General features: G+C 46.3%; 1 protein-coding gene across 9 annotated transcripts in view; it reads right to left on the reverse strand.

Moving 5' to 3' along the window:
* The window catches only part of SLC10A7 (solute carrier family 10 member 7), a 282,178-nt gene that overhangs the window by 8,558 nt on the left and 250,672 nt on the right, over positions 1–22,948 (reverse strand). For 2 of the 9 annotated variants that reach the window (XM_027598358.2, XM_027598357.2), the window contains exons 11-12: positions 21,068–21,238; positions 16,446–18,936 (exon numbers count right to left, since the gene is read on the reverse strand). The exons of 1 other annotated variant lie outside the window; for it this stretch is intronic. In XM_027598358.2, the coding sequence (XP_027454159.1) occupies positions 18,842–18,936; positions 21,068–21,238 (266 nt within the window). In that variant the 3' untranslated portion in view covers positions 16,446–18,841. Of the gene's footprint in view, positions 1–134; positions 781–16,445; positions 18,978–21,067; positions 21,239–22,948 lie in introns of those variants that run through there. 6 more of the 9 variants (XM_027598363.2, XM_027598362.2, XM_027598360.1 and 3 more) reach the window with 5 other exon arrangements.

The following is a 22,948-nucleotide window of genomic DNA, read 5'->3' on the forward strand; positions in this document are numbered from 1 at the left end:
TTATAGCACTGTTCCCAGAGGGGTGTTCCAAGCAGACAAAACCAGAAGCTGGGGGGCTCTTCAGGCCTAGCCTTGTAAGTAACATGGTTTCACTTCTGCCACTTTCCAGTGGTTACAGGGAGTCATGGGCCAGCCCTCTGTCTTCAAAGGGAAGGGCAATGGATTATGCTTTCAGATGGGAGAAGTGGCAAAGGATTTGAAGCTATCTTTAATTCACCACCTCACCTCTCTGGTTAGACTGCCAGCATGCCGAGGGGCTTCTGTGAGTGTAGAAGGAGGGGGTGTTCATCTCCAGGAGGAGCCCTGGGTCACCTTCCCTGCAAGGCATCGAAGGGGGTGAGGGAAATCTCAGGGTCAGGTGCTTCCTCTTCTCCGGCTCCCTGGGCAAAATAGTGAAGTGTGGCAGAAGAGTCAGTCAGACCTCTGAGTCTCCACTTCCTCATCAGAGAAAAACAGAATTCTTTACCTCTTTCAGTTGTCAGGCAGAGTAAATGCACATTCAACCTTTAGCCAGCTATGACTAACTACTTAATGTCACCTTGCAGCTGCAACACTATCTTTAAATCTAGTCCATTGAGACTCCGTGACCACCGAAAACGTTATTCCCTTTCCAGGGCACCTTCTCCCCTGTGGCCCCCCTCCCCCACCCAGCGAATGGAGGTGGTCCCGGTGCAAGTTGTCGTCGTGGCCACTGGCTACAATTCCTGCTGGGGGTCAGACGTTTTTGCTGAGACTTTCTGAAGAAACTCTTCTTTGGCAGGGGCAGTGGAGTCCATAGACCTGCAGTCATGAGACACAAAACCCCTCTGTTACTGTGAACTTGAAGGTCCTCTAAGCCTGGCTTCAGAGAAGCCCCAGAGGGGAGCCAGTATGAAGTGTTAACCTGAAGGCATTTACTAAAGCACAAAGCCATTACAAGTGAAAAAAAAAAAAAAAGGCAAAGGACTCAAATGCAACATCTTAACATAGCTTTTTTGTTTTGTAGGAACAGCTTCTGGTTTTTCGGCCAGCCACTTCTTCGAGAAAGGGGGTTTGGGCTAAATACACATTTAAGGGAAAAGAACAGAAGAACAATTGCTGAAAACTATATTTTCAAAACTCTTTATATTTCAAACAAATCAATTGTGTTAATAACCACAGATCGAGAGTAGGGGTGAGCCTCAACCTTTATACATTGAGAGGCTCTTTCTGATTTTTCTAATTGATTTCTCCCCTTGGGTACAACACTTTTGCTAACTCACAATTTAATGCTCGACTATAGCCTTGCTGAGCTATCCCACTGTTGAGGCTGTCTGGTTTTAATTTGTTGTGACAATGTTTGTTTCCTTTAAAAAAAAATCTAATTAACAACAACGACGAAAAACATGGATCAACAAACAAGTAAATATTTAAACAAGTGTCATGTTTTATTTGAAAAGTTGTCTGGAGATGGCTGGCAATTTATGAATAAATTACAGATATACCCTCTCCCATTCTTGGACTTCGGGCATTTATCAGTGATCCCAGCTCTTCTGGGATACAGGCTCTGTGATTTGATTTCATTCCACCCCAACCTATCCCCTTCTTCTAAAATGGTGTGTGGCAAGGAATTTCTTTTACTCAAAGTGAAATAAATTTGCATTCCTTGTTTTATTAAACTGGAGAGCATCTTCAGAAGAACTTTACTCCATCTGCAGGTGGAGGGCCTTAGGGGGTTGCAAAACCAAGAACAGTCGCCTCTGGTTTAGAATATCAGGAGGGCCTTTATGATAAAAAGTCGTCTGAAGTCTCGTTTGTGATTCTGTTCTTTACATGCAGAAAGAAAATGTGAACATTTTGAGACCCCGTTCCGTTGACAGTTGGGTTGGAGCTGCCAGGATTACTGAGGTCTGGAGTCAGATGTTTTCTTGGTGCCTTTTTGCTTTGAAAACATAAATCCGTTTAGGCCGCAGGGTCTCTGAGTTGTCGAGTGGCTTTCCATCGCTCTCAGAATGAAGTGTGAACATCTGATTGACTGACAGGGAGACCCGCCCCGCCCCCCGCCCCGCCCACCTCCTTCGTGGCTCCTCGCCTCCGCGGCGCCGTTCTGCGCGCTCCCTGAGCGCGGTACCGCTCGGTTCCCAGCTCCCTTGCTCTGGCTGTTCTTGTTGTCTGGACCCCCGTCCCCTCAGACATCCACAAGCCTTCTGAGGTTTGTTCCAGTGTTGCCTTATCAGAGAGGCTCTCCCGGCCATTACAATCTCTTCTCACTCTCTATGCCCGTCCCAGCTTTAGAATATTTATGGTACTTATCACCTCCTGCGTCTTAGGTATTTATTTGTGTGTTTATTTTCTGCCTCCACCAGACTAGGATGCTTTATAAGGGCAGAGACTTTGTTTTTCTCATTGCTATTCCCCTGGCACCTAGAGTTGTTCTTCATACATAGTAAGTAATCAATAAATGTTTGCTAAATGAGTGAATGAAAAGTTCAAGATTCGTGTTACTCTCCCCAGGCCTTGGTCTGGGCTGAAGTTGACTATGGAGTGCCTGGGGCAGGCCTAGGGTGCATGGGCATCAGGAGATGCAGGTTGCTGTCTAGAGGTGAGCTAGAGTTCTATGGGCCACAGTCTCCAGGGCAGGGAATGTCCTGTGTCTCAGATCCAAGACTCAGGAAGTTCTTGGCAGGGAGAAGCTGAGAACAGACTTAACCTCCCAATCTGAGCCGGGGCAGGAGGAAAGCTGAGTGGAGTCTTTCCAAGAGGCTCACCTGTGGGCACACTTGGCTCGGTTTAGATAGTCTGGCATACGGATTCTTAGCCTCCATCACGCTCCACATTTTGGGCTGGATAATCCTTTGTTGTGGGGGGTTGCCATGTGCTTTGTGGGATGGTTAGCAGCGTCCCGGGCTTCCAGCCACTAGATGACAGTAGCTCCCTCCTCCCCAGTTGTGGCAACCAGAGGTGTCCCCAGACATTGTCCAATGTCCCCTGGAGACCCAAACTGCCGCCACTTGGGGACTGCTGGTGAGTCGCAATTGCAGGCCCAAGGATGAAGCAGCCTTTTCCTAAATCATTTCCACATTCAGCGATGGAGTGGGCAGTATCGAGATAGAGAAACATAGGGTTCAAAAATTAGGAATGGTTTTAAAGGTCATCTGACTCCGTGGTTTTGAACTTCTAACTTTGCTTAATTAGATAGAACAATAAAAGCTGGATACTCTCCTTAATGTTGTATCTTCCCTTCTTCCTTCCCTCCCCCTTTCTCCCTTTCCCCTCACCTTGAGGCACTGCCCCGGAAATTTAACCAATAAGCCTGGCTAAAACTCATTAAAAACATCTCCTTTTTATAGGTGAGGAGAAGAACAAGGCTGCTGAGAGCTCACAGTGAAAGAACAAATTAGTCTAGGGCCGTCCTTGGACTCCTTCCTTCCATCCTGACTTCTAACCCACTTTTCTCTCCAACACACTTGGCAGATCATTTGTTTCCTTGGAGCATGTTGGGTGCTGTAAATATTTCAATGGACCCAGAGAGACCCTGGAATCAAGCAGAAAAATGCCTGCAATGATTAATCTGCATCTGCCATTAGAACCAGGAGGACGATGGGACGTGGGGACTGGTCACTTATGGTGGGCTGGGCCAAGGTCTGACCTGCTGGGCAGGGATAAGGCCCCAGCCCAGGTGAGGGGGAGAAGACAAAGGCAAAAGGAACCCATGGGCCCACATGGCGAAGGTGCTGGCTGTCATTATCCCACTACTGAGAGGCACCACTAGAAGCTGTCTCTCTGGGTTACAGCCACCATCTTGAACCTACTGCCCTCTTTCCTCTGGTCTCTGCTTTTCCTTCCTTCAAATGGCACGTGGGGAGGATCTTCATCCATCCGCTGATGATGGACGGTTTCTGCAAAGTGTTTTGTTACTTTATGGAGGAAAGAGGCTGCCTGGAAATACATTCCACTGGATATTAAAGAATGTATTTTCCTGATTTATAGTCAGGCTAGGCAAGGTTGTCTGAGAGGCAAGGAACCAATGGGAATATCCATTTTGACTAATGATTATTCTATCTAAAGTGAAGTTTTCCTATCAACTGATAGGCTGGAAAAATAGACTACCGCTTGCTAGGTTAGCACCACGGGTCACAGATGTTGCCTCTGCATTTTCAGATTATATTATCCATTACAGGCAGTACCTTCTCATTTAGAAACCTAATTTGTTGTTCTCTCAGACAAAAAGAAAGAAAGAAAGAAAGAAAGAAAGATAAGAAAGGAAGAAAGAAAGAAAGGAAGGAAGGAAGAAAGAAAGAAAGAAAGAAAGAAAGAAAGAAAGAAAGAAAGAAAGAAAGAAAGAAAGAGAAAGAAAGAAAGAAAGAAAAAAAAAAAAGGCTGACATTTCACATGCAAGCCAAAGATTAGAATCACTGCACAGGACCGCATATGGAAGTACATTAGGATGCAGTGTCCCTGAATCAAGGACATGAGGCGGCCTGGTGCTGAGAGAGATGTAGTAGGCAGTGACTTCTGATCTTTATTATGCAAATGTGTGGCCTCAAGAGCCAGGCTGTTTAACCTCATCAGGGGAAATGTCACTGATCATTTCAAGCTCCAAATGTAGCACAAGCATTAGTACTATTATGTTATTATTATTATTATTATTTGCAGGGCATTATGTAAGCCTGAGCCCTCTGATTAAGCTCAGCCCCTACTCGGCCAGACCCTCTGGGGTTGCAAATCAACTCCTCCGGGTATTAAAAAACAAACAGACAGGAAAACCTGTTTTCCTCTCTCTTTAATGTTTGTGGAGGGGGCACTTTCCAGACCCGGTGGCATGGGTGGAGATGGAGGAGGATCACAAGGTCCAATTTCCAGCCCCACATGTTTGATGACAGGCCACCTCCTCTCTGCTGCAGGTCGCATGCTCCCGTGGCAGAGGTGTGGAGATGAAGCTTAAGCAGAGCATGGCACTGGGGCAGGAGAAGGGATCGCTCAGGGGGTGGGAATGGTGAGGAGGACTGGAGAGAGAGAGAGCGAGGGAGAGAGAGAGAGATGCTGCATGAGATTAGAGAGGGAGGGACCGAGGAGAGGCTCTTATCTCCAGCTCAGGAATCACTGCTACCTTCCAGAACCATCAGGAACACTGAAGGCAATCGGATCTAAGAGGTGGAGACAAAAAGAACTTGGGACCAAGCAACAAAGAAATGGAAGTCCAGGAGAAACGGAAAAACCAGCAGCAGTGATGAGTGGCCCAGGGTGACAGAAGGCAGAGGAAAGACACAGTTGCCCATCTCCAACATTCAGGTTTCAGGACCTGAGCTGGTAGAGTCTCGGCTTCCAGAAGAAAAGACACTTGATGCAGGAAGCTAAGAGACACAGCCGTAGTGAAATTCTGGAGGAAGCAAAAAGCAAGTTGTGCGTTTCCCCTTTTCCTCCCACAGCCTGGTGCAAGGGAAAAGGTCCAACTTGAATAAGTAAATATTCATAAGTAACTTCAATAAGTAATGAGGAGGGAGATTGGCTCACTGCATAATTGGAAAGACTAGAACCTTCTCCGTAGACCTTTGGAGTTGCTCTCATCTAGCCCTAAATCCTTTGGCTATGAACACTGACATCGGGATCCCAAGCCAATTAAATCTGACTTCTTGGGAGTGGGGCCGATGTCCATAGTTATTAAAGCTTTCCAGGTGATTTGAATGCGCTGCCATGGCTGAGAACTGCTGTTTTAGGTTCTGAAGAATATAAACTCCATAAAGGCAGGGATTCTTGCATATTCGTTTTCTGCTATATCCCCTAGCATCTAGCACAGTGCCTGGCACATAGAAGAACTTGAATATAGATTCAGCGCACGAACAGGTTATGGGTGAAACAAGGCATTTCTGCAAAAGAAACAAGTCTGTATGTCCGAGGCCATTCAAGAGATCTGTGGAGGGAGTTACCTCCCAGGCCCCCAAGAACCACGCTCCCAGGCTCATGTTTGTGCCTCATTGTTCCAGCGCGAGCAGACATGCAGCATGCTCCCAGTTCTTCCTGAGTGTAAAGCAGAAGTACCCATGGGACCAGCAATTATTTCTGTAGAATAGTCCCGGAGAGGCAACATGGTCCATGTTGTGCTTGGTCCACGGGCCGTGCTTCCTGAAGGCTTCCCCTGGATCCCGGAGGAAAACCTTTTGTCGTATCTCCAGCCCTTTCTGGGAATGGTCGCCACTGACTTGGGAGATGAGAGGTTGAACATTAAGGAGTAAAAAGGGAGGGCGCCCAAGCTGGAGACTTAATTGAAGCCCTAATCAATTCAGATTAATTAATTCAGATCACTTAGGTAAACACTGATTGAACACCTGCCGCGTGGCAGAATCTGTATTAAAGGTGCAGGATACCAAGGGAGGCAAGACGTGGTCCCTGCCTCTATGGAGTGGCCAATGGCAGGGTGGTGATAATCGTCCGATTTCCAAGCTGGGCCCTAGACCCAACACCAAGGTGAAGGTTATTACACCCAGCCCCTGACCCCAATCCACCTCTTTCCCTCCATCCCAATCTTCAGAAGTCCTTTTTCAAAAAGAATCTGCTCTTAATGGAAGCCCAATACGTAGAGGGATCCAAGCCCAGGTACTTTGGAGTGAAAGACGTCCAGCTCGATCATCTCTCCTTTGCTTGTCCCTCTGTCCTTCCTCCTCCAAATACTTCCTGTAAGTCCTTGGGGCTGAGAACTCGGCTGAATGGAACTGCTCGAAGAAACCTATTTCTCTAGATGGAGGAAGAGTCCTTCAGCCAGGTGCTGGGAGACAGGGGCAAGGGGCAGTGTTCTCTTAACCCACGCGGGACGGTGCAGTGTGCCCCCACGAAACCTTTGAGCTGAGAGAGACGTTGGGGTCTCGCGGTTCATCCCCATTTCCACCAAGCAACATGCTGTACAAAAGAAAAAAAAAATATTTGGGAGGTAGGAAGGGCCTTCGCCCAAACTTGACAGTGTGACTGATAAGCTCCACTTTGGAAGGTCCTTCATGTCCCATAGCTCAGTCTCCATATCTCTAAAATGGGGCATGAATTACTTGGCAGGTTTATTGTGAGTGATAGACCTTAGGGCTATTTTGAAATCCTGTTGTTTGAATCCTATGAGATTATTATTTCGCCGCGGGCCTCCGAACCTTTTGAAGGTACAGGAAGCACTTTTTTATCTTTGTACCCTCGATCTCCGACTTGGTAAATAGCTGGCACACAATAGATGCTTCAATGTGAACTTCTCAGGGAGGCCTGCCCACACACTTCATCTGGGTAAGCAGATGCCCTTACCCGTCACTGCACTCGAACTATCAGCACACTGCCATCTGCGTGTAGCTGAGTGCGTTATTATCTTTCCCTGCCCACAGCCGAGGAACTGTCAGTGGTCCCTTCTGGTAGCCTTTTCTTCTGGTAGCCTCCTCTTCCTGCCCGAGGTCTGGTCAGGGATGCGTTTCGCATCAGTGGAGGGCGATCTTTTCTCTGAGTCAGGAGACCTGTCCCTTGGGCTACAGGAGGAGAGGTACCGCAGGAAGGGAGGCTCAGGAGGAAAGCTGGGGTGTGGGCTGAGATCTGAGCTGGTTTGGTGGAGGAGCATCTCCCCGGCCTCTCTTCAGGACACAGGCCAGACTGTGCCCCTGGAAAGAACTAGCGAAGCAACACATTCAGCTGGAGGTATAATCAGTGTGCCGTCTCGGTCCTTTGCTACTCACTCAACTAACTCTTGTTAGTTCCCTTCAGAGCCTCAACACAGTATCTTGTAGGTCATCCATCTCCACGCTGGACTGTAATTCCCACGAGATCAGGGCCTTGTCTGCCTTGGTGGCCAGAGTCTAGAACATGCCGAGACGGAGGAGGTGCTCAAAATATATTTGTTGAATGGAGAAATAAATGACCGGCAGCTCTTTCCTCACTACTGGTGGTAGCAGTGGTTATGAGATGAATCGGAATCCACCCAAGCAGATAGAAGTGAATCATCTTTGCCAAGCTCACCAGCAAGGATGAAAGTGGTCAGAAGCCATTCGAGTTACCTTCTCACAGAATGTGGCCCCTGGGAACCTTTATTTGGGACTGATGATTTCCTCAGGCTTCCACGAGGAGGCCCTTGCTGCTACACTGAGCAGGGTGAGTGAGGTTTTGTGACTGGACAGGGGCTGCCTGGGAGCCTGACCTGGGCCACCCGCCCCAGGAGCGCGGTGGGGGCGCCCCCCATCTGTACGCTCTGCACCATTCAGAGGCTCCAGACGGCTTGGGCCCCGCGCCAAGCCGCTCGGTTCCAGTGGGAAAGCTGACCTTGGCCAGGAAGAACCAGGAAGAGGCACAAATGACTCATTGTCCCACATCCTCCAAGGTAAAAACCCAGCAGTGTGTGTGGCCTTTGGGGCTGGATGTTATTGCCGCCTTGGCTTCCCCCACAGCCCAAATAAAACACAGCCAGCAACACGTGCGCAGCCTAGGAATGCGACCAATGACTCTCTTTCGTTGTCCCGTTCCACACGCTTTTTCTGCACTTGGGGGTTTCAAAATACCGTCCATAGAACATGACGGTTTCCACTTCCAAAAGTAGAGCACGATTTCGTTTTAAATCCTTAAGGCAGCCTTCGTTTCCAATTAAGGCCATGTGACATTTTATGGCCTCGTGGGAGAAACATGATATGTTTTCAGATCACGTGTGAAGGAGGTCTCGCTTGAATGCGCTTTATTTTTTTTTTCCGGGAGTTTGGGTTCCAAGTTACTTATTCCTAAGATGTGCTCCTGCCTCTAGATTTCCACTAGAGGGCACTCTTGGAAAATATTTATCAATATTTATTTTATTGCTCTGTCTAGGAAATGCCGTGTTTTAAAAAGAAGTAGGAAAAAAACCCAGTCCATCTAAATTTCGGACCCAGGCCTTTGCCTTCACTTGGAACTCTTCCTAATTCTCCTAGAAGCGCAGCCAGAGCGGGAAGCTGGGAAGCGAACCGGCAGCTGCTTCCCCCTTCCCCTGTCCACATGGGATGCAGCCGGCCAAGCTGCTAAGCTGGCCCACCAGCCAGAGCCCAAACCCCGTCTGCTCCGTGGGGGACCGGCCCCAGCAGACTGGGAATCGCCCTGCCAAAGGGACTGTGAGATGCTGAATTTTGGGGCCTCTGGGGGAGTTCAGCCTTTGCTGAGCTCCCCTCCAAGGAGCCTATCTGCTGCCCTTCCCTACAAGCTAGCAGTGGCCGGAAATCCTCAGAAAAGTGCCAGGAAGGGTCAGGGGGCAGCTGGGTGGCCAACAATGAAAAATAGGGCTTCCGGGCAGGCAGCCATGGAGATCTCGCTCGATATGTAAATAAGTGTAAACAAGACCAAGTCTCGGTGCTGGAAGGACGCTGTGCATATTTTGTGTAGCCAGGGCTGTCCAGGGCGGTGGTGAGCAGCCTTCCCCCCCCCCCGGCCTTTTTCACACAGCCCGTGTTAGAAAAATAAATATTTTTTCTACCCGAAAGGAAATAGTTCCACTGAGTTCCTTGAGTTCCATTGGTGGAGGTGGGGGTGGGGTGGGGAGGGATTATTCTTACAATTTTCTTACCCAGTGAATCGAAGAATGTCAGTGGGTACATTAGAGCAGCTTTTAGCCACTAAAACCTCAATTCTGGGGGCACATCTGATACACAGGACTCCGCTCTCCCATCTCTCACATTCCTGTCACCCTTTGGAGTTAACGTCATTCCCTTATGTGAGTGACCTCATTCCATCCTGGAAACAGCTCCGTGAGGTGCCATCGTCACCCCCATTTCAGAGCAGGAAACCAGACTCAGGGGGAGCGGTGTTTTGAAGAAGGACACAGCGCAGTGGTGGGACTGGGGGTAGAAGCAGTTCACTTCCACGTAACATTTCACGGAGCATCTGCCGTGAGCCTGGCTCAGTGCTGGTGACCAGTCGGATGCTGCGTCTCGCGCTTCCACAAAGACAGCCTCTCTAAATGTCAAGGCAAGCCCTCAGCCTTCACTTGGAAATCGTCCTCACCCTTCCAGAAGCACAGCTAGAGAAAGAAGCCAGAGAGCACAAAGGCATCTGCTTCTTTTTGTGTACATGAGTGTCTCGGGGTGGAAGCTTCCCGCAGCTCGGGTGGGGGCAGCGGGGAGGGCCCTTCCCTGGAGTGTCTCACGTACTGGAAGATCAGGGCTAGTCCAGGGGCCCAAGACCACAGCTTGCTTCAGGCCCAGCCTGGCTGGCAGGTGTCTGTCCCGTTCCCTTCTGCCGACCCTGTCCCCTCTGCCTTCCCACACGTGAGCAGACGAGCAATCCTCAAAAGGCTTCTCTCTGTCCCCGGGTTTTGTGCTGCAGGCTCCATGTTCCATTCCTCTTTGTGGAGGGGGCGCGGGCCGCATTTGAAAGTAGCCTTGAGGGCTCTGCGGAGAAGCTAGGTGGCTGCAGGTGACTCAGAAGAGCCGCCCTGTGGGCTCGGGGCTGCAGCCGTGGAGGGAGTCAGAGAAGCGAAGAGCAGAGGGGCTGGGGGGCAGAGGTCTCCCAAGCGGGCTCTGCAGACCCCGCTCTCGGTCTACTCCATTCCGATTTTTTTTTTCCATGAGTACGTATGACTTCGTAACTAAAACCAAGGGCGCGCACACACCCACATGCACACACATGCACAGAGCTTTAAAACCCAGCTTCTGTCCAGTTTGTCAAGGAAAGTAACACCATATGCTGTGACAGTGACTGCACATACGGGTAGAAATGCACATACACAGACATTCAGACGCAGCAGGGAATCTATATTAAAACTGCTGGTAAATGTGAACAACAACAGAATACAACTGGGGTCATCTCTATTTGATAATACCGGTGTGTCCAACAGACAGCGGGAACAGAATGAGAAATGCAAATTGGGCATTTCGGGGGTTCTTTCTGCTTCAGAAATCTCCGAGGAGAGGATAAGAAGACGGGGAGGTGAGAGAGGCAGGTGCCACGGTGGTCCTGAGCCCTGTGCTTTTCTCTGTGCTCCCGTCTCTCTTCCCCAGATCAACCAAATAAGAGGTGAGGTGAGGTCAAGCTCAGGTCTGGGGACCCCAGGCTCCTGTCCTAACAAGCAGGGTTTGAGGGACACAGAAAGGAGGGGGAAAGTGGGTTTCCCAGGGACAGAAATGTGGCTATGGGTTCCCTGGTTCTTTGCTCTCGGAGACGGCTCAGAAGGTCCCTCCACACGCCTTGGCCAGGTGCCCACAAGCCAGGTGAACTCTAGAGTCGTGGGACCCATTGCTCCCACACTCTAGAGCGTCAACAGAGGGGACCACTCAGTGTGCCCCATGCTGGCCAAGGAATCTCAGACAGCAAACTTGCTGGGGATGGATCCAAACAGCTGAATGGGCTCATTCTGTTCAGAGCCCAGAGAGTCTTGGGAGGACTGGGGGCTTCCTGGATGACCCAGGAGGGGTGCAACTTGGCGGCAATCCCAGAAAGAGGTAAAAAGAACACCTCTGATGGTGAAGCTCTCCAAGGATGGCCCCAGAGTGGCACAGCGCTGACAAGTTTCTCAGCCCCTGTGAAGGGGAGGAGGTTGGGAAATATGCAGCCGAGTCAGACTATGCTCTGTATTTCTCAGAACCATCTGGGTGCTGGGTGTGAATTCCTCCTACGTGGCTGTGAGGAGGAAAGCCCAGTGTGTGGGTGTCTGACGGTAGACACCCTTCCAAGGGGTTGGCAGGGCTAGTCTCTGCACAGGAAGGGAAGGAGGATTCTTCTAAGCTTGAAATGCCTTTAGACCGGTGGCTTTGATGCTCTTAAGAGGGAAGAAGAGAGGAAAATCAAATGCCCCAGAGGGAACTGTCTCCCACTGCCCCTTATCTAGGGAGCTTCAGGGTGAAGCCTGTGGTTCCAGCCCACCCTGCCCAGCAGCCCCACACCTCCCACTGGACGTATTCAGCAGCCCAGGGGTCCTGGCCCAGCCTGGCCTGGCCCAGCGCAGCCAAGGAGAAAAAATGTCCTTTCAGATATTATTCTGTTATAATTTGGCTGCTCATCTTTCAATGCCGCAGAATCAGATCTTCTCAGCTGTTCCATTACTTCAAACGACTTGTTAAACAATGTCTTCAGACAAAAAAAATACAAGCAGATTAATAAAGCGCTCATGAAAAGGCTGAGACAAGGAGGCTGTCAGACCCGCACGCAGAGAACGCTGAAATGCAGGCTCGCCTGACCTCAGGGACCTGCCTGACCCCAGGGTGACTGTCGCCTGACTTCTCCTCTGTCTCCACAGAGTTGAGAGCTGCTTAGTGCCAAGTGTGATGTGGACACTTGCCGGCTGGACGGAGACAGAAACTCATTTTCCATCTGTCAAGCAACCTGACACAGAGCCGGTAATGATTTTCTGTCAGCCGAGGCCTGGCTGGATTTGAACCAGTGACCCAGAGGTAAAAGGCCCTGATGTAGGGCTCCCTTTACAATAACTGGCCTGCCTGGCCTTGTTATGCCTGGCCCAGTGCTCTCTCTTGCATCTGCCCATGCACTCTCCTCGGCCAGTTGAGTTTTGGTTGGATCCTCGCTTAGCATTTGGGGCTGAGTGGTTAATGTCCCAGGAGGGTGAGCAAGGACGCATGTGTGTCCCTGGGGGAGTGAGAAGCAGAAAGCAGACCAAGGGCAGAGAGTCAGGGTCTGTTTGATGAGCCTGGGGCCAAAAGCTACATGCTTCTCCCAGGCTGGATGTCTGACCCTGACCTCAGGACCCTTGCACATACAGCAGCCAGAGAGATGGCTCCTACAGCAGATGGCAAAACAAGGAATGTGCATCGGGAGGGACACTGAGGTCTAGATACTCTGGCCTTGAAACTGTCATTATTATTTTTATTGTTTTCATGAAAAAAGAGTCCTTTCAGAAGCATTTGTAGATTGATTCATATGATGCTTTCCATTCACTGAATGATAATTGAGTCACATGCTACTCTCCAAAAATAGTGTAATCTGGAGGGCTTTATAGGTTAACTCATTATTCAATAAACATTTACTGCGGTCCCTAATATCAGGCAAGCTTTCTGCTGGTCATCAGGGTTATAGAGATAAGCAAAACAAAGTCCTCCATTGAAGAAATGAATTATTTAGAGGGGGAGAGATATGTGGACAAAGATAGTCCGGCACAACCTGATAAGTGATATCATAGCAAGTGAAGAAATTCAGTAGGCAATTGGTAATAACCGATGATTGTGTCTCATGGCGGTGGGGGCTGTGGTGGGACCCTGAAAATGGGGAGTCATTAGCACAGAGGTGCTGGCTGTGTCAGCAACCCAGGAGGCAACCCAGGCTTCACCACTTATGAGCTGTGGCACCTGGAACTCAGTTTCTTGGAACCTCCACTTTCTAATCTGTAAAATGGGAATAATCACACCAATGTCAAAATTGTCTTAAGGATTAAGTGGGGTTAAGTCATGTAAAGCATTTAGCAGAGCACTTGGAACATGGCAGGAGATTGATAAATGTGCCCTGGATTGGAGAAAGGTATTACTGGAGGAAAAAAATAACATTTTTAAGGTATTTTAAGACAGTGGCAGTGGGGTGAGGAAGGTGGAGATTAAGGAGAGGATTTGCAATAGGATCAAGAGAATTTGGTGACCAGTGAAGATGAAAAGGGAGAGGTGAAGGTCTAGGGGGGTGGGTCACCAGGCCGGATTGCTGTGGCAACATAGGAGGTGGGCTTGGGAAGGACTGAGTGGAGGGAAGGAAAGGAAGAGATGGCTGGCTTTTCTTCAGGGGTATGGGGTTGGAGGTGCCTTGAGGATACCCACGTGGGGATGTCCAAATGTAGTCAGATGTGCACTCAGAGCTACCGATCTGGGAGCTCTTGCTGGTTTACAGAAGGTGGCTGATGCTCGGACAGTGGGAAAGGCCCTGGGAAAAGCAGGGGGTGGGGGATGGGAAGAAAAATCGGACGCCGGAATTCCTGGAAATGTTAACCTTCAAGGGGTGAGTGGAAAAGGGGCATGTGTAATGGACAGCCAGCCACGCCAGGACCACGGTGGCACTCAACTGAGCGGAAGGGGAACGTTTCAGCCTGGATGCGGGGAGCTCAAGGAAGGGCCCTCTGAGCGGGTTGTGACCACAGTGCCTGCTCTGGGAGCACCCCCCGAATCGGAACTCATCCCAGGTAGGCATTAGTCAATCGGAATCAATATGGGGGCAGCTCTATCTGTCAACTGCTTTATCAGATGGTTCTTAGCCAGACTCAGGGCTTTGGGGGAAACTGGGCAAAGTTTCTGCTTGGAGTTCTTGGGAGTAGGCAGAAAAAGGCATGACCCAGATAGCAATGGTGGGCTGGGAGGGCTTCCTATCCCTGCTGGAAGACAGGGATTGCTGCAACCATCTTGAAATTCAGAGTCAGGTATCTTCATTAACTGATGAAGTAAGACTCATGCCCTGGTCACCTCCTGACTTGATTAGTGACATTTAATGGACTTTGTAATAGGTCTTTTGCATAATTAGAAGTCATGCAGAACTGAGCCTGACACCTGACTCTACACATCCAGCGTGGTTTACCCAGGTCCCATCCGTTGTTGGGCAATGATAATGGCTGCCGCTAATTGAGTTCTTGCCAAGTGGCAGGCGCTGTGACAAGCTGTTTGCGGGAATTATCTCATTTGATCCTAGTAACAAATCTAGGATGTCACACAACTCTCTTTGGCTTCGTAAGCAGAGAGGTGAGCGATAAAATGGTATTTTGCTCCATCTTCAACACGCATGGGACTTCCCAGGTATGGCTGTGGGGCAAGGGCACTGTCAGAACACACCACACGTGAGATGCTAGTGGAGCAGGGCCCAGGGTAGGAAGTCATGGTGAACACGTATTGGTGGAAAAGATACAGGACGAGCTTTTAGCACGTTGGCAAAACCAGCCCAGGACACCACACTGACAACGGTGCTCTCTGTGAACACCCAGAGTCAGACTCTAGAACTTCCAGCAGTGAGTACAAATCAACCATGTTGTAAGGATTTCACATCTGGAATAGTGGAGGGAATGATCCATGTGTATGGTTGAGGCCAGGATCGAGCTCTTCAGTGTGTTGTCTTTTCCTGTCCACGGACTCTAAGGCCCTGTCTCATAGAAACCCTGGGCGGTCTGGAATTTCTGAGTTGTTGAAATCATCCAGGGGACGATCTATGACTCAGAATGGTGCTGTGATTTCATGGGTCGTGTCCTCGCCTGTGTCCACAAGCACGTGGGCCCCGATGGATCGTTAGTGACGGTCATTTACTATTTAATGCAGTTTCTCAGAATTGGCTCTGTAGATGAGTTTCCCAGGGTCTACGAGTAATTTTTTTTCCCCTTTGAATGAGGTTCTATTTTACTCACATTTGAGAAACTGTCCTCTAGTGTAAATAAGATGAGTTGGCTTGCTAGAGAGAATACACTCTTATAAGACTTTTCATTTATGTCTATATACAAACCAATGATAGGATAATAATCATAATAATCTGTATCTACTCTTTGTAGTATGTTAAAACTTCTACAAGGGAAACTCTTTATTTTTTATGCATATAAAGTAGTCACTAATTCCGACTGACCCAACCTGATTTAGCCTGAATTATTGAGGGTTTACTGTGCTGTCAGAGCAGAGAAGATTAAAGTTGTTTGCTTTTCACACCTGCAATGTCACCTTGGAGAGTTCATATTTACACCACTATGAAGTAATGCATTTCTCTGAGTAGCACGATGCAGCTCCAGTCTTATTCAGATAGGAACAGCAGTAAAGAAGTCAGTCTTCCTTGTAAATTAGTAGTGATCTATATGTGGGGAAGTGCTCTCTCATAATTTTGAAGGTTCATGTCCTACTTATTAAGATCACACTCGAGAAAATTGACATGCATTTTTTGGTTACCGCTCTGAGCCAGGCACTGTGCTAGGCACTGCAGAGAAACAGAAATGCGGGCTACACTGTAGGTGACATATGCAACGTCATGATTAGATGAGGCAAAGGTTTCAGAACTTGAAGGACAAGTTCTAAGGGTATGTCACAAGTCTGGTGCTGGCTTGGGGTTGCGGGGGCGGGCAGGAAAGCCTCGTCGAGGGGATGGCATTTCCAACAGCCTGCCAGGGAGAAGAGGATTGCTAAGCCAGGAAGACAGCCAAAGAAGAAGACACAAATATGGAATTCTACACAAGGTAAGGTGCTCATAAAGAAACACTGTGCTTGGAAAAGGTGTTCCAAGGCTCTGTCTTTTCTATCCCTTGAAAATATGACAAGGGTGCCTAAAATTCAGATCACTTAAATTTGGCCCCTCCTGTTGGGTATGTTTCTCTTTTGGTTCTCAATCCTGTTGCAGAGAAAACAACTCTAACCAAAAAGCAAGGGCGAATTTTGGATTTCAACGTGATACCATGGTGGAGGTATTGATGACATGGATACCTGGACGTTTATGAAGCTTATGTGTTTTTAAGCACAAATGATATAATAGTACCAGAATGAACAAAGAGAAATCAAGAGAGACTTGGAAAGCATTATGAGTGCATCTGAAACCAGGTTAAAAATAAGCCACAGGTTCTCTTGTGATTTCTGAAACATCTCTTTGTTTAATCATAGAATTATTTCCATCTTCCATTCATCATAAATAATCCACTTTATTATTTCACCAATCCTTTTGTAAAAATTTGGTATTTAGCATAAACAAACACTGAACATTAGCCAGAGGTGTGTTAGTTTTAAACAGAATAGGGAATTTTTAAAAAATACAGAATTTAAAACTTGAAAAGAACACATGAAAAGATTAACATTATCACCCATTTAAAAAAATCAAATTTCGTAAGAACCACTTAAAAAAAAACAAGTGGAAAAATGAGTAAACATAAATATGATCTAATGTATTTCCTTCATAAATACATTTAGACAGAAAAAATGCATAAATGGATAGCCTGACAGTGCATAACACAATAATAAAATATTTTGAGGTGAATAATTAAATCCCAATAAGCATGACTTACAAATAAATTTTGATTTTATTTTTTAATTCTTTATGGAAAAATACGCCACAGTGTCTGTGTAAAAAAAGAAATAGGCATAAACGTATCACTAAAGCCACCAAAATGCACTATGTAGAGATTATTTGAAAACAAAACATATTTTTTAAAGCACGTTACAGCATTTTCAGTTGAACCTTATCCCATAATCACACCTACTGTAGGTGTTAGACAATAGAGGTAGATAAGTTGGGGAGAAAAAATCAGTATTCTAATGCTAGGGAGAAAGATTTTTATAGCTCAGACAGACAAACCCCACTGCCTCTGAAATTCCAAGAAACTTGTAGGAACAAAACATGAAAACCTTTCTGTGCTCCATTTGTGAGCACCGAAATTACTGGAGTTTTAGATATAAGTGAAATTCTTGACAAACAGCCTGTTCACCACAGATTTTTGCAGAGTCTTGTACTAGCCTTAAAATTTACACTGAGGATAACTCTTGTAAAATTTATGAGGTTCAGTAATATTGAAATGGTCAGAAGGAACACGAGATGAGACCGGGTTGTGATGATAATGTGAATTTACGCTACTGATAAACCTGGTAAGTTTCTAAGGAAGGATCTTTTCTGTTGCTGACCACAGAGTCAGCATCAGTGTGACCCAGGATGCCAATACTGTCTGTCAAATCAAGAGAGGACATGCAGAGAGGACGTGACAGAATGCTGGGCAGGAAACAGAGGAACAGTGTCCTTTAATTCTCTGTATCGCTTTCTTCTCTATTTGGGTCCAGTGAAAGTTCGTCCAGCCACAGTGGAAGCCAAGATTGAATTCTCCTTTGAAAGCTGATGCCCAACTGGGGACTTGTTTTATTTGATCTTTTGGTTAATGAATGTTTTTGCATTTTCTGTGCCCATTTTTCTTTCCATCTGGCTAGACAGAATGTGTATATGTAACATTTGTTTGTGTCCATGACCTTTATATTTTTATTTATTCATAAGAACAAATATGATTTAATTTTAAGAAATTGTTGCAAACATTTGTCAAATCTGCCAAGGAAATTTTCATTAATAACTCGTCTCAAATGCCTTTAAGTGTGCTTAATTCAAGGATGGAACAGGCTGCTTCTGGCTAAAAGGGGCAATTTGTGCTCAGACATCTGTGTAACAAGAAAAAATTTTGGTCTCAGTTGTGGAATGTGAATATAATCCATCATTAACTGTTGCTGTTCTCAAACTGACTGTAACATTTTTACATCTCACATTTGGCTGTTAGGAGTTTGCAAGTGTGCTGGAAAACAGTTAAGAAGGAAATTATGGCAGAAAAAGGGAAAATAAATGAAACATAATTTTAAAAATCCTGAATACATGTCCTGTAGTTTACCTCAAAACTTCACTTACTTATAACTCAAACATCAGGCTCTTTCTTTGAAGCAGCTTATAATAAATTTAAGACATATAACACCACAATCTCTTATAATGGGACTGAGGAATTTCTGTGTGGAAACTATCTGAAGGAATGTCTAAAAAATGATGTCAAGAAATGCAGATAACTTATGCCTTTCTGCATCTATGCAATCCATGACCCCTGCTGAGTTGATAAGGAAGAGACATGTCACAGTTGTAGAAACAAAGAATCACAGAGTAAATCAAAGTATTCATGAATAAAACTTTGGAAATTTTCACTGTCATCAGAAGGGATTTTCCTGATGGTGTGACCTCATTTCAAATAGCACAGTAACTAGTGAAGGGTTGTATTGCACCAAAGGTGGTAAGAGGAAAGCATGTTTGCTTTTTGTCACGATCATGGTTTCCTGTGTTTGGAAAAAAAAAATTAAACCACTCCAAAATATGGTACCACCCCTGGCAGTAACCTACAAAGTAGGTTTTGGAAATAACACTCCTGTCAAATACATTTTAAGGCACTTAAACTGTTATATCATATTTTTGTGTAAAAAAATAAAATATGCATCGAAACAACATTCACAAGTACAAGTCTTCAGAACTGTTTGTATGTACAATCCTGTACATATATACATCGCTGCATAATGAGTGCCTCCCTTCTTATACTGTTGGCCTCGTCAACTTCACTCCCTATAAGAAAGGACAACATGATGTTCAGAGCTGGACAGTATCTATGAACAAAATGAAAGCATCAATCAACACCAGATAATTTATGCTACTAGAAGGAAGACGAAGCCCACCCACCCCGAGAGCATTACATAACCAACAATCCAAACCTCTGGACACAAACAAGTCCACCTGCCCACCTCACTAGCTAGTGGACTTTGTCATTTCTCCAGCCCCATCTGGCTACTCATACTGTCCCGCTGTACACTGGAGGGTGGTCATGGGTCTCAATCAGTCCTATTTGTAAAGCAGAAGAGATACTCATGGATACCCTTATGATTGACAGTTTGTATTTATTTTTGTGGGCAAATGGGATGGGCAAATACTCCACACTTTCTGGATTATTCTAAGGCAGCCAACACCTCCCAGGTTTGGAGTGGTTTCTGTGCAAAAGGAGAATGAACAGCATTGTCCAATTTAGCCTCCCTTTTGGAAATGCTTCTGTCACTCTGCTTTTAAGCATGCAGAAGACAAATTTCATTCTGTTTAATTTGTTGTTCACTACAACTGCATATTTTTGATAGAATATTAGGATTTTTAAATACTTTTCTTCATTCTTTGTCAAAATTTATGTGTACCAATGCTGACCAATGCGCATATACATCGACAGATATAAATGGAAGTTTTCAAAAGGGCTAAATAGTAATAGAAATAAAAAGGTACTAAACCGCTCCTCTACCAGTTGTTGAGTGGGCGGACTGGAGCCCAGAGTGGTACCCAGTAAGGAATGGTAATCGCTACCATTCTGGTAAGTGGAAAAATAAATGAAGGTGCTGGGTGGGCTAACCTGTTCAGGTAGGATCCCGGGGACCTAGGACACTCCTTCTAAAAACAATGTTGTATTTCTGTCTCGAGTGTCCTTGTGGTATCAGGGAAAGGTTTGGGGGACCAAACAGACCAGGGTTGTAGTCCTCATTCTATAACTGACTAACCCACCCCACGTAACCTCGGACAAGTTGCTCGACTCCCCGGGCCTCCTTCCTAAGCTGTCCAGGGGCGACAGCTGCACTGGCTGCAGTGTTGTAGACAGTAATGAACAACAACAACAGTGATAATTACAGCAGCTAGCTTTCATCAAACCCCTGCCAGAGGAGCCTCTGTAACTCTGAGGAGCGGATATTATCGTGAGTCTGAGGCACAGAGAAGTGAAATAAGGTGGCCAGGGTCACCTAGAGAGGAGGTGGCTGAGCTCGCAGGCTGGCTCAAGGCCCACGCTCAGAACCAGGGGAAGATGGGGATGTGCTTCGCACACACAGAGCTCAATAGGTGGTAGTGCGGCTATTCCATTTTCAGGATGCTAAGGACACCACACCGGGCACGCCCCTGCCACTGGCTGTCTCTTTCTCCCACTCTTCTCCTGGTAACAGCTGCTGCCTTGTGCCCAGGCTCGGGGCAGTCCTGTAACATCCGTGCCACTGAGAAGGAGCCAGCCCACAGCCCGCCGGGTGCTCCGATGGTACACACAGCATCGAAACTCTGTATGAATCACCTGGATTTTATTTCGGCTGATAATTTAGGAAAGCAAATCTATAGATATCGAATGAGTTACAAGATTCTGAGCTAAGCATGGTGAAATTGACATTGTGTGGGCTCCTATGTTATTTAAACTTTTTAAATGCTCCAACACATAGTTTCACTGTGCAAAGAAGTTACTAGGTGTCTGGAAAATTAAAAATAAAGTAGACATTTTAGATAAAGCCAGGTGCTCCCGGATTTAGAAAGGCATGTGAAATCAGGACAGGCAGGGAAGACGGGGTGGGGGAAAGAACGTGTATACCTGAGAGGAGGGGAGGATATTTTGAGTATACCCCATTGCAATATGTCCGCCATTGTGAGCGGATTTTTTTTAAAAAAGCTTTTCAAAACTGCATTTTAGGTATAGTTGCACTTTCATAACAATATAAACCATGTAACCCTCAGTCCTCCTTTTCAAATTGAAATGGATCAATGCGTCATTATTATCGTGATTGGTTAAGAAAGTATGTACTTGAGGATGAGGGTATGCTAGCAAAAGTTAAAGTATATGCATGGCTAAGATTCGGAAATAGCATTTCAGTCTGATTAGGATTCAAATGAGATCTTTCCAGAGTCTCACCTTCTGCCTTGACACCATCCAAGACTTTATTGTTGGCACCAACACACTTCCCAGAAGGATCTGAACTGGGTGGTATATGAGCAAGGGCACAGATATTAGGGAGAGGTGCTCGTGGCCTGCAAACACGATCTTCAGCATTGGAATTCCTGATGAACAAAGAAGACAGAAAATCTAGAGGCAAATTCAGTCTGTCCTCAAACTAAAGACACTCCATTAAAACTGGAACTCTGGACTAGGTCATTACCATCTTTCCCCCTGAACGTGTTCCTAGGGAATGTCTCAAAAGACTCATTAAATCTTTCCGTCTTCCTTTCACTACCTAAAACTCTAAGCTCTACCCAGAACAGATGAAACTGAAAAGGTGGTCAGTGTTCAAAGGCACCAATAATTCCCACTGCAAATTAGCAGGCTGTCTACCAAGGAGAGGAGAGAAGAGTTGCTTCTCAGAAGGCTGAAAAATATGAGTAAAGCGGAGATTCAAAAATGGATCTTTTCTTGCTTTGTCGTGAAACAGTCTGCTGGACGCCTGTCTGGCATCATTTCACATCCCAAAGTTCACTTTTGAGAACTGAAAGGATATGGTAAGATAATATATGATATATACCATTGTAAGTGGGAGGGCACTTCCGCTAAATGAACATTAATAGAGGCTTTGTGCCTTCTCTTTTGGCCAACGATCTCAAAGCACTTTATGAGATATTATATGGCAGGTGAATTCTAAGATTAGGGCTGAATGTTTAAACCCCACAGTGAAGGTCTTAATGGAACTCAGGTAAATGACTACTACTTCCCGAGTCTACCATTCTATTATACCAAGGGCAAGGTCTGCAGATTTTGTAAACAGCTGCCTACAGTGTGTACCTATTAAGCTTTTATAAGAGAAATCAGACACAGGCAATTTGACTATTATTACCAATTGTTTTAATATGGCCCAGTTGTCAGAATTACTGTGTATGTATGTCAGCTTTTTCAACGGAATAGCTTTAATAGCTTAGCTTCCTTCTTGTTTCTTTGAGAACAGCCTCTGAGAAGGACCCAAGCTCCTAAACATGCACACTGATGGCACATAAATAACTTTTTATTATAACCCACTGAGGAAAGCTCTGCTTTTTCAATTATTTTTACCTTCTAATAAATTTCAAACCTTTATGCAAAAATGTATTTCATAGCCGCTTTCTTTTTCATAGCCTCACAAATCATTGCCATAAACTGAAAACACTTAACTCGTCCCCAACAATCTCTCTCAAAGCTTGGAAAGTACATGTTTAGATTTTTGCACTTTCTGTCTTCTCACCAATATAAAAAACAAAAGAGCTTTCTTTTTAAAAATAATAGACTTAATCAATGGACAGTCGAAGAGCAGCATCTGATATTATGAACCTGGGAAGTTATCGTGATGAGAAAAGAAGAGCTGAGCGTTCTCCTCCTGTTTCCAGGAGAGGTTATTTGGCGCAAAGGGATGACGCTCAGGAGCGCGGGGATGGGGGTGGAGTAAAAGTGGGGCTGAAGGAAGCAAATGGTAGGAATATGGAGATACTTGTCCCTGAAAGTGATGGCAGCAGGGGTTTCTGACCCAGCGTTCAAGGACCATGGCTGCTGGGCTAAATCACTCAAGCTACCCTTTCTTGGCGAAGACTCGGGCTCTGTCATCCCTCAGCAAGCTGAAGTGGGCTCAGTAACCAGAAATTGGCTGCAAGAGAGACAAGGTGTCTCAAGGTAAGCCACAGCACAGATTCACCTTAGTGTGGGGAATTAGGTACATGCAGCTAGCAATAATGATGCCCATCGTTGTTAGTATGCCATGAGGGCTTACTAGATGTCACGTGCTGCCCAAGTGCTCCCCCATGAATGAAGGAAGCCTTACGATAACCCTGGGAGGCT

This window comes from Zalophus californianus, chromosome 2, assembly GCF_009762305.2.
Source record: "Zalophus californianus isolate mZalCal1 chromosome 2, mZalCal1.pri.v2, whole genome shotgun sequence".
NCBI lineage: Eukaryota > Metazoa > Chordata > Mammalia > Carnivora > Otariidae > Zalophus > Zalophus californianus.